General features: G+C 42.6%; 1 protein-coding gene across 3 annotated transcripts in view; it reads right to left on the bottom strand.

Annotated features, from left to right (window-relative positions):
- nhsl2 (NHS-like 2) overlaps nt 1-15,364 on the bottom strand; it is a 188,662-nt gene that overhangs the window by 53,609 nt on the left and 119,689 nt on the right. For all 3 annotated transcript variants that reach the window (XM_087835329.1, XM_087835336.1, XM_087835339.1), the window contains exon 2: nt 8,639-8,875. In XM_087835329.1, coding sequence (XP_087691455.1) covers nt 8,639-8,875 — 237 coding nt within the window. The remainder of the gene's footprint in view (nt 1-8,638; nt 8,876-15,364) is intronic.

The raw sequence follows: 15,364 nt of genomic DNA, 5'->3' as shown, positions 1-15,364 counted from the left end.
ATCGTTGCACCCCTAGTATATATGTATAAATGCTAATGCAGTGTAAAAAGTTAGTAATTGAAATAAAAAAGAGGAAATGAGATTCCTACTTCTGATCTCTAGAATCAGATATACCAAAAACCTGCTGGTACCTTAAATCCTGCCCTTTGCCTGCAGATTCTGCATACTCTTATGCAAATTTATAGAGATTACTGTGCCAGAGAACCTCTTTCAGACTCCCCCCGCTGGCCTGCACACATACCAGTGTTACAGACCTGAATATTCTCAGGTTTTTTAGTTAATTTTCTCCATGAGAGTCACAGCGTGTTTTTAGTCCACTGCCCTTGTGGCTGTCTGACTTCTAACCTGGACTGAAAAGAGCATCTCTACTCCTCCCTCAGTGTTAAAATGGGAATCTCCAAAAGTTGATTCTGTTCATCTGGACGTAGTGTTTTGTGGGAGAAACGTTTCGTCACTCATCCAAGTGACTTCTTCAGTCTCAGCTGACTGCAAGACGTTAAAATGGGAATGTTTGTGCTGCAGATGCTGTTGGACAGTACGGTGGAGTTCACAAGTCTCTTCGCGTCTTGGTTTATTTTGGGGTCTTTTCTGGCGCAGTGACATGCAATGTTCTCACACGCCTTATGCATTATTTACTCAGTGATTTTCAGTCATTTTGCACCAACGCAGCTGTCAATGAAGAAGCGGTTGAATTCGGGAAGTCATGGGCTTCTCTGCTGAGTCAAACTGAATTGTGCCAGTAAAAGGCAATGAGTTCAGACTCAAAGGATGACAAGCCTTGCATTATTCGAGGCTGGATTTAACAGTGGATCACCACCTGCTCCATCGTAGATTTTGTACTGAATGCAGGATAAACTGAGAATAGCTTCTCTCGATTTACACACGGAAATCCAAGAAAACCAACCAACTGTTACAACTCTCAGCTAAACTGACTGAGGTTGAGTGGGCATGTCTGCTGAATGGAGCCTGGTAGCTTGCAAAGCACTTGCTGCTGGATACAAGTGTCATCACGACACACCTAAGAAGCAGTGGAAAGTCAGCTTTTTAACAGTCTTGCGATCCATCCTGCCGCTCTACAACTGAGCAGATGCTCATCGCGCCCTACGCTGTCACCGACAGTTGAAGAAGCCTGTGAAACGTCACAGGCTTCCAGGTTGAGATCCTATATCAAGGATGTTACAGCAATAATGAATGAGTGACTGGTGCCAGAGAAGACCCACGCTGTCCCCTCTTTTCTAGTGGGCGAGGTACACAATGATCACACAAGACAATCAAACTGGACTTTGGGGGTCAAACATGGTTCAGATAGCAAAGTGTGACCTTTAAAGAGGACCTATTACATTCATACCAGTTCTATATCTCTATTCTAACTCTAATAGAGTATCTCTGCAGGATTTACAGTTCAAAATAACCTTGATTTTTCTCGTGCTGAGCTTCAGTGCAGCACGTAGTTTGACCCACAGTCCCAAAAAGAAAACAAATAAAAGCTCTTCTACCTCCTGTTCCTTCAGCTCCTTTCCTCCTTGGTAGACTACTAGAGTAAGCTTTGTTTCTCGTTTCTGAACTGAGCAGTTTCTGCCATATTTTAGGCGTACTTCCAGGACAAAATGACTGGGTGTGCATCAAATCTTAGTGAGGATGGTCTCTGCCAATACAGTTTACCATGGCTACCATTGGAAAAACCCAGAAACTATTCCAGTGGTCGTCAAAGCACATACAAAGCACATGTCAAAACATGTTATTACAGGTGCTGTTGAGCTCGTCAGATGTCATCTTTATGGAGGAGAGAATTAAGGCAACCCTCTTCTGATTGGCTGCCCCTCAAAAACAGAAGGCATAGAGGTTAGCATATCAGGGATATCCCCTTTCTCTAACATCATATAGACCCAGAAGTAGAAAGAGTATGAAACCCGAGTCTCACAGGGAATACCTATATGTACACTGACCTCATTGTTTCAAACCTCTGGCCATGTTTAAAATGAGCTTCCACTGTAAGTGACTATAGCAGCTCCCCTTTACTCTCCCCGTTGTTTTGAAACTCTATCCTAACTGAGTATTTGCCCATCGTGTGTGGCTAAACCTAAGTAAACCTTCACCACGGAAGCAGTGGATTAGACTATGTGCATCATTTTGATAACAGCAAATTGCGTTTGGCTTTAGAGCCAATGAGAAACAACATATTTTCCCATTTAGTTAAGAGGACATTCTGAACGTGGGAGTCACAATGAGGATGAAACTGAAGACCTATCTAATTATACTGGACTCGCATATTGAATGAAATTTGCTCATTCACTGTGGCAAATCTACACAAATGACAAATCCAATCAGGAAAAAAAAAGAAGAGGTACAAGTCTGTGAAAACACAGTGTGCTAATCATGCTGTGGTTGTGCGCTGATGACGAGCTGGAGGGAGGAGGGGATCGTTGTTGCCCACTTAGCAGCAACAGTGAAATAAATCTCACATAAATCTTGGTGCCGTGGGGAGCTGAAGCTCGGCAGAAGACGCAGCAGACCTGTCTAACACCGGACGACTGCTGGCTTCATAAATATGGAGGGCAGAGCTTGGAGGAGCGAGAAGGAGAATGAATATTTTACTGAGCTAAGGCCAGTGGGAAACAGAGGGCGAGGATGGCCAGAGAGAGGGAGAAGGTACAGCTGGACGCTTTGGTGTTATATAACACACACCCGCACACACAAACTGAAGGACACACACGCACAGAGATAGAGGCATAAACACAAAGCAGCATAAATGAGCACAGACGACAGGAAAAGATGAATGGCCACACACACACACACAGTCTGTTTCCATCTCTCTCAAACACACACAAACACCGGTGTCTGTTGTCCACCCACGACTGTGTTCATCCATCTTATTTTCATCATACACAAGATGCCAGCCCATCTGAGACAATAACCGGCTTAACAAACACATAAACACACATGCAGTAGGAAAGAGACTCGGAGAAGCAACACAAACCGCCTCCTGTGTCGTCAGCTGCTCTGTTATGCTGCCTTTTCGACGTTTCCTTTTGATCAACAAGTGATGTCAATAAAGTAATCTGTAGGAATTAAAGGATGAGTCTCATGATGTTTTATATTTTCTCAACAAATCCCATGCAAAGATCGAAACCAGCAGCACCCTGATCCGAGTACCTGAGTAGCCAAAACCTCTGCGGCCCTCAAGCTTCTCCTCCTTCTTCTTTTTTTCTTCTCCAAAATCTATTACATGAAGGGCTGAACAACGCAGCCAAAAATAAGAAATTACCTCTGTTTTCTGGCTTGAGGATGACTCAGAATTATATAACTGATTCAAACGTTACTGAACACTTGCAGGAACTAGTTTTTGTTATGGGCTAAACATACAAGATAGCATCCATTAGCATCAGTTATCCACCTTCTGCTTTACATCAAGAACCTTCCTGGTTTGTCTGAGCAGAGTTTGCATTTTCTTCTGCGTGACTTCGTCACACATGTTAGGGTAAATGTAAATTGTCTGTAGGCGTAAATGTGATCTGTCCAGGGTGGACTTCGTCTTTCCATCCATCCATTTATCCATCTATTTTCTACTGCTTATCTGAGTTCGGGCCATAGGGGCAGCAGTCTTAGCACAGAAGCTCAGATTTCCCTCACCCCGGCCACCTCTTCCAGCTCTAAGTCATTCCCAAACCAGAGATATAATCTCTCCAGCGAGTCCTGGGTCTGCCCTGGGTCCTCCTAGGACATGCACAGAATACCTCACCTAGCAGGTGTCCAGAAGGAATCCAAGTCAGATGACCTAAGAACCTCAACTGACTCCTTTTGATGTGTAGGAGTAGTGGCTCTACACCGAGTCCCTCTTGAATGTCCAAGCTCCTTACTGCCCACCCACCACATGAATCGATACCTTATCTTGATGGAGGGGTTTATGTGTATCGGTGATCCCAGGAGCTATGTTGTCAGGGCCAATTAAACTTTGGTAGGATCTTCCAATGCAAATTAGTCCAGAAAGGACCAGAAAAAGTGTGACTCAGAGACCCCCTGTGTTAAGGGGAAAAAAACAAGCGTCCAGTGTAACCTGGCTGAGACAGGGTTACAGGGTCCTACCATGCAGCCAGGACTGGGGTGGAGGCCGTAGCCCAGCCTGGCTTAGGCCAAAGAAGTTAATTGGGTCCGTCCTCCAGTGGAGGACTTTGCACAAAAAAGCTGACCCATATGAGGGACCACAGGGGGTCAATGGATCAAGCAGTGGTCAAACAAACAAATAGAAATAGTACAGTGAAGAGGTGAGTTGTTTGTAAGACTCACGATGGGCAGTCTTTATGTTATTTTTGCTTGTTTTTGTTCCAAATACGTAAAGTAAATTTTTCTAAATTTGCATGATCTGTTAGAAAATCGAGCTACTGATTTATTGATGATTTTGTTCTCTTTTTCCAGTTAAGTAAAATTGTTCTTTCTGGTGATGGTTAAAGCTATTGAGATCTAAGTTTGAAGGTCTCTGGGTATGGTCAATGAGGATAAGTTACCTATAGGTCAAACAGAGGGGATTGTGGGATGCTGAGGCTAAGGACTCTGGACAGGTCTCACACGACTCCGACCAGTTGAAAGACTAGTTTCTTTCAATGGTATATAGTGGTGGTACACATCTTTGTCTCACTGTATGACAGCCAGGCTAGGCTCCAGCCCTCTTGACCTTAAGTTAGACAGGCTGTTAAGGAAATAGATGACGGCAGGACAAGCCATTAGCTAGATGGCCACAGATGGCTGGGAATGACATAAGACTAATAGATAAAACCTGAACTCTACAGTAAAGGGATTTGGTGGTTCTCTTAAACTACAGGAGACGTTTTGTTGCTGAAGTCTGGGAGGACTTGTCACTTACAGCAGGGGGTGTCGAACATGCTGTCTGTGGAGCCAGAAACTCACTGTAGACTCACAAAAGTGTGAAAATTACAGAGTAAACGTAAGTTTAGCACATTCACTGTGTTTTGTTCCAGTTTGTGTTGCAAATGAAGAATTGCTCACATTGTGAGAGCTGTGGTCCGAACTGCTACCACATGAAAGCACGGCTAGGTTACTTCGCCTCGCTATGGTATCATTTCCTTGTAATGACAGCAGTCGCACTAGCAGACAGCAGGAGAGACAAAAAGTGGAAAAACTGTGGCTTAATTGATAATGAATGACTCATTATGTTTAACGTTTAACGTAAATGTGTACCATAACTTTTTTTTTTATGTATTAGGAACTTTAACCAGATAGTAAAATGAGAACTTGCCAGAATTTCTCAGATGCCTTTAACAACCTGAGTGATTTCTATGTGCTTTCTGAGTAGCCTCAAAGTCACAAGACGGAATATTTGTGTGTGTATCTTGCATGTTTATTTAGATCCTGTAGTTGTCTAATTACACCATGCCAGACTAAATAAAGGATAACTGATCTGAGTGAGCAATGTGACAAAAGGTTTGGAAAGCCAATCCTAAGCCAAGGAGCATGATGCTGTGGGCCCTTTAGCAGCTGCAAAGTGGAAGTATGGGCGGGACAGCTGATTATGGAAACTATATGGAGAAACATGAGGAAGGGAAACTTGGAGGAGACACTAGACCAGGAGCTTCTATTACCTCCTTGCCTCTACAGTCTGTTGGACAATCCTATCTTAAAAGAAGAAGCTCACACTAGTTGCTATGACCAAGTCTGACGGTTACCGGGGTAACCAGTTCCTTTTGTTTGCAATGCAGCTATTCTAATGTCAGGTTGTAGCAGCTGGGTCAGCTTCAGAGTTGTCTGCAGTGAGGTTTATGTAAAGTAAAGGTAAGGCCCCGTCTTGTTTTCTGCCTAGAGTTGCTAGTGGATTGGATCAGTGGAGATGTTGTGCTGAGGAAGAGGGTGTGCTTGCCCTATCATCACTGCCAAAGGGCAAAAGAGTACATCCTGGGCAGTACACATTGGCCATCTCAATGGGAGTACTTAGACCAGATAATGGTAAATTATCAGATTTAAATATAAGAAATGGACATATATAAATATGTTAATTGTATGCAGTGCAGTTATGAGACCTCAACCCAATGGAAAACTGTGGGAATTTTAGACAGTGTCTTCAATGGTGATCTTCAAAAGCGATTAGGTTTCAGATTAATGGTCTTCCATTTATTCAGACCTTTAAAATCATTGCCAAGGCTGTTCTGGAAGCAAGTGTTGCACCAACGTGTGGTTCAGAAGCAGAGGTGACAGAACCTTTTCAATGGCTCCTAATCTTTGGTACAACCTGCATTTTCACGTAAGCTGCCCAGTCTCTGTCATTTTAAAACAGTGTTAAAAAACCTACTTATTCTCTGTAATCTGGGTTTTATTATGCAAACACAGTCTTATTTATATTACAGTACTACTTTATCTGATTATTCTTAATGTGGATTTAGTGGCTGCTATGCATAGGATATTTTGTATAATATAAAGAACATTGGCCAACTGAGATTGTTATAAATGTGCTATAGAAATAAACTTTGACTTGAGTTATGCTTACTTGTTTCTTTTAATTTCTCCGTGGTCAGTAACTTTATGTTTAGGGAATGTGCAAAACACAGAATCCATCAGTATACATTTGCCTCGGTTTTTAACAGAATGCACCACTGTGACAGTAAATTTTCTTTCAATATGAAGTTTTTGTTTGAGTTATTCTTGTGTGTTATACAAAGCTTTTGATTTCTATAACATATATACCAAATGCCTGTACCAGGGCTCCAGTCTATTCCAACAGAGATCAGTAACAGTGGAATTTAGCTTAACTACATATGGCATGGTATCCTGCAATCACTGGAGTGCCAAATGTGTATTAATCCACAATAAAAAATAGTTCTGAACACATTGTATGTACTACTTACTCTTCATAAAGTTAAATCTGTAACAACTGACATACAGCGTAACGACCAAAGTACTGCGCCGCCTACATGTCACAACTGCAAGAGCTGCTGAGCCATGATAAACCATTACCACGAAGCTCCCTGTGTACAGTTTTTGTGCTGATGCTAATGCCAGAGACGGTTTGGAGATCTGGAGTTACTGAGTCAGCAGAACGCTGGTGTCTTTTACACACTATGCACCTCAGCGCCCAGCAGCCATGCTCTGTACCTTTATGTGGTCAGAGCTGCTGTGGTTCCTAAAACCTTCCTCTATGTAGTAATATCTCTTAGAGAGAGAAGACATTTCACATCCTGTCACATCCTGTTACAACACCATGATTTTATAGATCTGTAACAACGAAAGTGAAATCACCTGAACTCAAAGATTAAGAGGCCTGGCCCAAAACATTTGTCTCTATAATGTATAACAGTGGTATATCTTTCTGTCTTCAGTGGTCTTAAGCGCGTGAGCCGAAAGCAGTTGGACTTCTTGTTTCGTTTGTCTGAAAAGTTTCCTTGAAAAAGTAAAGAGTATTTAAACCCTGATGGAGATTATTCCAAGGATGATTATGAGATGTCTAGTGAAAGGCCCACTAAATGTTAAACAGGTATTCCCATCATCTTTAGAAGAAGCAGCCTCTCCACTGCGAAGTAAAACATTTTCAAGAACCCAAAAAGAAGTCCTTTGCCTTCGACTCAAGTGCAAATTGACCAAAGATGGGTAGAAAAGCAAGCGTACCGAAAGATGGATTTCAAATGTAGTTACTTTGTTTGCTTTGGTTATTTTTCATAGATTCGTTGGCAAATCTGGAAATTTTTAGACAACTAACTAAGAACAAATGCAACAAAAAAAAATCAGTACAATGAAAAGACATGAAATGTGCTGTAAGATCCACTTGTTCATTCATTCCTTCTCTCAGGTGTTCAAGGTTGTCTCGCTGCCATTCAGCCCCCCCCCCCCCCCGTTCATTCAGCTAACAACCTACTTTGATTGTTCTAATGGAAGGGCCGGGCAAAGGGCGAGACAGTATGAGTCACAGAGCGAGAACAAGAGGGAGAGAGAGAAAGAGAGAGTGATGGAGAAGCAACTGGCGGGAGGGGACAGAAGAGAAACAGTACCTGAGAACAAATGGAAAACCTTGTTCCCTTGAGGGCTAATTTGCATACACACACACACACACACGCGCGCACACAGAGGTTGCACAGTGTGCAACCAGAGCAGTTTCTTCAGTAAACAAGAGATTAATATTAAGATGGCAGCATTCACCTTAAAAAAAATAACACCATGGCAGAGTTACAAACATGGACTGCCAACTATAATGTAAACATGCCCGTTTCTGCAGTAGTGATCATTCCTTCAACACACACACACACACACACACACACACACACACACACAGAATGATAAAATACTACTCTTAAGAACAACCCTGCAAGGTGAATCTTGCTCTAAGCCAGCACGCACACACACACACACACACTCTACAGCACAACATAAGCACCACATATGAGGGGGAATCTAACTCGCACACCCTTCCGCACGGCATATCTGCATGCAAACACACACATGCATGTTTAAAGTGTCCGACACACACCCATATCAGTGCAGTCCAACACCACACATACACACGCGCGTGTAAACAGTCTCCCACCCACCTCCGCTTCTTCCTCCATGCCTCTCCCACCCACTCAAAACACAACACACACACGCACACATTCCCTCGATCCATCCAATCCCTCCTCTTCTCCTCCTCTCCATGCATCCTTACCTTGCAGTAGGCTCTGGAGGTTGAGCTGCGCCTGCTGGTGCAGCTCCTCGACACACTCCGGCCTGCTCCACGAGCCGAACACGTTCACGCTCTGTTGCCATGGAGACCTGAAGTGGGCCGTGCCGCCGCTGCTGCTGCTGCCTCCGCCACCGCCGCTGCTGCTGCTGTGGTTTCCATCGCCGTGGCTGCTGCTGCTGCCACCGCGCCTGCCGCTCTCTGCCTCTAGTCCGCTGGTGGCTGGAGGAGAAGAGGGAGGGAAAAAAAGGATGGGAGGGAGGGATGTGGAGAGGAAGTGATGGATGGAGGGAGAGAGCAGTGGCGGGTAAGAGAGGGGAGAGGGAGGGAAACAAGGAGGGAAACAAGATTATTTAGAGTAAAGTGGGAAGGGGAAAGGGAAAAACAGAGGAATGGTTGGGAAAGAAGAGAAGAGAAGCAAAGAGAATTGGAGGGAAAAAAGGGAGGATGGCAAGGAAAAAAGATAAAAAGATAAAGAAGGGGCAGAGAAGAAGGGAGGTGTAGGAAGTGGAGGAAGCAAGGTAGGGCAGGATAAAAGAAGGGGATGGAGGGAGGAGAGAAAAAACATACATAAATAAAAATGTATGAATTTGCATAACTAATACCCAGAGACGTAGATTACATAACGCAGTATGTGTTGTCAGGGAGAACAAGGACCGAGGTAGGAAGGAAGAAAGGAAGGAAGGCGGGATATAGGGTAAAAAAAAAAAGAAGATAAATGAGGGATTAGAGTGGAAACCATGGAGGAGAGGTTGAGAGTTAGAGGGGAAACAGAGAGGAGAGCTTAATTAGGAAGGAAAAGGAAGGAGACAGAGGGAGAGTGGACGGAGAAGACAGAAGAGAAGGATTAGGGCAGGGAGGTATGAGATAAAAGAAGCAAAAAGGGATTGTGGCATTAGGGAAAAAAAGAAGAACATGAGTGGGAGGAGGAAGGAAGGAGGGATGACATTTAGAGGGAGAAATGTAGAAAAGAGGGAGGTGTGTTCGTGTAAAGAGGGGGAAGAAATAAAAAGCAAAAGGAGGGAAAAGCCAAAAAAAGTGGGAAGGAAACGTCGGTCCCTGTCACCATCAACCCTCCCAACACAAACAGACAATCAAAACAAATCATCCAGAGCGATCACAAATGGCCATTCAGTGCCGACATAAATGAGACGTCGCCTTGAATCAGCATCGAGGAAGTAATTTGACACATCCAGCGGCTGATAAAACACGAGTAACAAACACGGGAAATGTGACAGCAGATGATATCCAAGTGAAAGGCCAGGCTCTTAAAGGAAATGCAGGCGAGGGGTCACAGACTCAGCTGGAGAAGGCAATTATAGCCAGTGTTTGTCTTGTTGCTGAGTCTGTGGTAACAATTACTTAACAAACTGGTTATACTTTGTCAAGCTTCTGGAAGCTAACTTGGCAAAAGAGGACACTAAAGGTGTAGGTTGTCACGCTGCTTCCCCCCAAAAGAACCAATCAAGAGGGTGAACAAGGAAATATCTGAGCCAGTAATGTTGTCACACATGGATGTGGACAACAGAGGTTCACATCGCTATCAGTAGGAGGCATAACCACTCGCTAAAGATCAGTAAAGATTTATGTGTAGCCTACATATGTTGCATCTTCGTTCTCTGTATCCATAATGTGAATTTCACTTGGCCTTTGCCCAATGTGTTTGTGGGATGAGCAACAATGACCATGTGACCTCTTTTTATTAAAGTATAATGAAGCCACAGTGTTGTTAAACTTTGCACATGCCCAGTAGAGGCACAACGTGGGGAAATAAGCCCAAATTCTGGACGAAAGTGGGTAAACTTTTAAAGTGTTATCAGATCTGTGGAGACCTAATGCTTTTAGTGTGTCTGTGACCACTGAAGTTTGTTTTGGCTCTCTCTGTTCATTTAGATACGGGCTTTACAATAACTGCTGTCACCAAGCTGGCTGCTAAGTGTCAAGACTCTCACATTAGCTATGTTTTGGTGTGCCTTACTGAGGACAAATCACAGTGAGTTCTCATTTTGAGCAATGCGAGTATCTTTCAGGTACAGGATGTGTTCCACCAAAAACAGAAGGAACTCGCCTATCAGTGCGCATCGCACAGTGGGCATTTACAGCATTTCTTTCAGTATTTCTTCTGAGACTTTGTTGCTCGTCTTTTCTCCGTTTTCTCCAATGCAATTTCAGCAAAGGCTATAAAAACACAACACAGTTACAAACTCCCCTGTTAAATTACTTGCAGCTATGTTGCCGTTTCGTCTAACTACATTCAAAATTACACACTGAGACATTTCCTTCAGAGAACCAGATATACAGTTAGCTTGTAGAAAGCTAAGAAATCAGCTATGATCCTAGCAATGTTTTCTCCATCCATTAATATTTTTAATCACCTATGAATTTCAGGGTCGAGTGGAGGGTGAAGCCTAATGCAGTTACTGTAGAGTAAGGCATTTAGCCTTCTCCATATCTCTGTAACAACAACTTCATGGTCAAATATTCAAAGAAAATGTAGTATAATTTTATTATGCAATTTTTATGGTTAAATTAGATTATTCTTAGGATAATATTTTGTTTCTCGGTACACTGCTGTGAAATTACAGTCCAAGTCCAAGATACATACAGTATCATACAGTATCATACATAAAACCCAACACTAGATCAAAACATTACACTTTCACCATTAATCATAAGGGAAATAATTCAAAATGTGATTAAGTAAACAGTAGCACGAACAAATTTCAGTCTGAATCTATCTGCAAGTCACAGAGGGCCCAAAATGATGATCGTCATCGAGAGGACCTTCATCTACAAAGGCTGAAGGTTGTTACGAGTGGCTCCGGTAATCTCACGGCACACCACAACAATTTTCTCCAGTTCTTTCCTGCTTTGAAGACCAAACCACAAAAATCACAGAAAATGAAAGCACTGACTCAGTAAAAGAATAAAAGCTTTCCATCGCCGTCATCCCAACATCAAAACTTTGCAACATTCTCAAAAAGAGCAGATGACTTGACTCGTTACGTAAAGCATCTGACAATAAATTATCTCATGATCAACAAGCTGACGCAAAGAAAAGTCTGAGCTAAGAAGGAAATGAATTAATAACTGGAATGGTAAGAAATCAAAAGGCCCACATGCAGAGGTGACTCCAAGCAATATCCAAATCCAGAAATCCGGAAGAAATACTTCAAAGAATAAATTTAAATTATTTAGATGCATTGACATGAGAGTTATTTCTTATAAAACAATATACCAGGTTTGATATGCAGCTTCATTCACCACCGAACCTACTGCCTTTACATAAGGCATCTAAAGCATCAAGCTTCCAAAGGAGTGAGAGACCAAAACAAACTCCGTCTCTCAGGCTTCAGTTCAGTTCACTTTGTTCTTTTGACAGTAAATGACAGTGATTCACACAAGACTTTTAGTGTCAAGGTGATCTGCAGTTTCTTGGAGACAGACTGTCCTCTAACAGAAATGTCAAATCCTGCTGCAGCTCCTCCCACTCTTTGCCAAGCTTCAGCTCGGGAAAATCAACAGCAGCTAAACATCCAGAATTCAAAGTATAAATATCAGCACCAACATGTGTGGGTTTGGATGCGTTTCCGAGGGGACTGTGCAGGAACTACGTCTTGATTTGAGAAAGACTGGTTAAAATTTAAAGTGCGCTCAGTTCCCGGTAGACAGACGCTATTCTGCCGAGAATCCAGCGGCACTATCGTGTCTTGTTTGCTCTGAAGCAGACGTCTCTCCTCACAAAACCCGCCGCACTGTATGGAATCACAATTTCACCCTCCCAGCTACCGGCTTCATCTTCCTAAGCTGCTTTCACACAATCGGCTCCCACCAGAGAGAGCTACTGTTTATGATACAGAAGTGCACGTCAGTTAGCATCAGTCTCAGAGCGGGGAAGAAAGGCGATCATGCATGATTTATAACCTGCTCTATAACAGACATACACTCTCACCATGGAGCCCTTGGTATTTTAATTTTTATTTGGATCCTCGTGAACACGGTGAGAAAGTCTTCTGCGCTCCGTTGTGGATTGCCTGCTCTTGAAGTTGTTCTGTTTACTGGCTAAATCTGTCTTGCTGCAAGCTAAATATCCCATTAAGGAGTTTGACTTTGTCCCCCTCAGTTGTTTGAAGAATAGGTAGCAGGCAGACCTATCTACACTACTGCATATGTTTTGACTCGTCTGTGCAAAATATATCCGAACTATGTTCACAATTCATTTTTAGCTGTTGTTGCCACTTGAAAAGATGCACACAAAGCCTTTGTAACCAAAGTCTAAGCCTGTATGTGTGTAACAAGGGACTGTGACAGGAAGCGATGGAGTAAAACCATATCTGCAGGGTGCAAGAGGATCTTTAGTGGACTCGAAATGTTCCCAGAGGTTGACTGCACACAAAACTGCTTCATTTTGTGAAGCTTGTTATGTCGCAGGTGTACATCACTTTTAAATTATCCGAAGAATTCAGACTAGTTGTTTGTGGCACCGTATACCTTTTGGAAGTTTTGGTCATTAGACAGAATTTGCACAACAAAGCTTGCAGACGTCGACAGGGGTCGAACGCCATGTAAACTTGAAGTTGATTTCAGAAAGCAGCACTGCTGAAATATGCATAAAGAAAATGAGAAAACTTTATCCAGTGAGAGATACTCTATCCTTGTCACAGAGAGAAAACCAGCACTGGGATGAGTGCTCTCTAAGAACATCTTTTCAAAGTGCTCGGTTCCTTTGCTCATTGTTTACAATAGAAAATGATGCACTTTTAAGATTGCTCAGAGCAGAGAAAGTACCTAAACAAGGAGTGGGGAAAAAAAGATCCTCCAGCCTTGTAAAAGCAAAGAGCTTCAGGTTTTGTACAGCTACATAAAACAGTAGCAGCTGACAGTCTGTTCATGTCTGCACAAAACTGGTTTTAAAAATGTTGTCAGATAGATGTTGAAACACTTACTGTCAGTTATTCATGTTCGGGTGTCACCACACCTTCCTCAAAGATAAAGAAAATCAGCGATTAGTTCGATAGAAAAGCTTTAAAATATAGTCTAAATGCTAGTAATACTTTTTTGTAAACTATTTGGACTGTCGTGATTTGAAAATTCGTATTAAACTGGCTTAATGAGCTGTATTTAACTGCAGAAGAACAAGGAAATCACTGATAAAAGCAGGCAAGAAGTTCTCCACTACTGTGTAAACAGTTTCTGTCTTCATTTTGAGTTTTGAACCCTCTGTTGACATATGTGAGTTTATGCTCATTAGTCTAGTAATGTTGAGCTTTAGTTTTATTGTTCTATTCGAGTTTAATTTTCTTTGAACCTTTGAATTTTTTAAGTAGTTGTAGAGTTTTGAATTCTGCAGTGCACTTCAGATATGGTGGACAAATCTTGCAATGTGCACATGTTCCCATATGCCAAACCTAAAAAATATAGCCCTGAGATCCCTTCCCGGACAATTTAACCGCCATTCAAACCTGAACTCATTTGACCTTAACAACTCACATGATGGCAGGTTGGGGCAGTGACTCACAAACAGGAGTGATGGAGCCACTTCAGGTCAAATACCCGAGACTCTTCATCAGCTTTTAGAATTGAAGAAGTCTTTTGAAAGAGAGCCCAGAAAGTGGATTCTGTTCATCCGGACGTGCCGTTTTCTGTGGGGCGAAACGTTTTGTCACTTGGAAAAACAACCAGAAGACTTAGGCTCACTTGGATTTTCCCACAGAAAATGCTACATCCAGATGAATGAAATCAACTTTGTGGGATTTCCTTACCTGGATGATTGAGCATCCATCAAAACACTTTTGGAGGAGATGGTACAGGTTTTCAAGAACTTAAATGAAGTTGTATTAAACTCAAAAACGTTAGACCATCATGACCGGGATGAGTGAGAATCTACAGACTCTCTTTCCAAGTATTTTTCTCGTTATTACATCCTACTTTACTGTCAAGGTTAGTCTCCCTGTGGTAGTTTTACTTCTCTGGACTTCCCCTGATCTATTTGTATTCACCTGTATCTCATTCCCCCTCCTGGTTGTCATCCCCCAGTCAGTCAAAGTGTATAAATAGTCATGCTCCCCTTTGTTCTTTTTGAGTCAGCTGTAGTTCAGCTCCATGTTTCTCCCTGTTTTCCAGTCCTGCCTTTTCCCTGTTCTTTCATTAGGCCTCAGTCAGTTCTGTCCTTGGCTTGAATTACAAGGTTTAATCTGCCAGCTCTCCCTCAGTGCCTTGTGTTCAAGCCTATTAGTCAATAAAGCTCCTTACCATCCCGAGGTTCTGGTCCTGGATTTGGGCGTTTTTCTCACTACATCCTTTAAGTCTGTGTCATCAATCAAAATCATGCATCATATACCTACTGAGTGACACATACAGCTCTAGCGTCACAGATGCTACATCAAACATTGACTTTTTGGAGATGTGTGTGAGTCAAATCTGTGAGCCTGTGTTTGCGAGCGTATGTGTGCACTTGTGAGGATTAGGTAATATGTGCCAAAGTCACAGAAGCCTCAGGAGTTTCTAAAAATGTGGCACACATTACTGTAAATAGAAAATCCAAAGAGAAACAGAGGGGGGGCGTTTTAACTACCTTACTTGCTGTCATACCTTTGAGACATTACTGTTACTGTGTGCAAACGAATTCACACTGTTCTCACTGCACATCAGCACAGGAAGGAGTCATCATCAATCCAACAAGGTTTTTCACAGGCTTGAAGTCTCGCAGGA

Source organism: Neolamprologus brichardi, chromosome 3 (genome assembly GCF_056152115.1).
Source record: "Neolamprologus brichardi isolate AB-2024 chromosome 3, ASM5615211v1, whole genome shotgun sequence".
In the NCBI taxonomy this organism is placed as follows: domain Eukaryota; kingdom Metazoa; phylum Chordata; class Actinopteri; order Cichliformes; family Cichlidae; genus Neolamprologus; species Neolamprologus brichardi.
The sequence above is the reverse complement of the archived record's forward strand: the minus strand, read 5'-3'. Positions and strand labels throughout refer to the sequence as shown.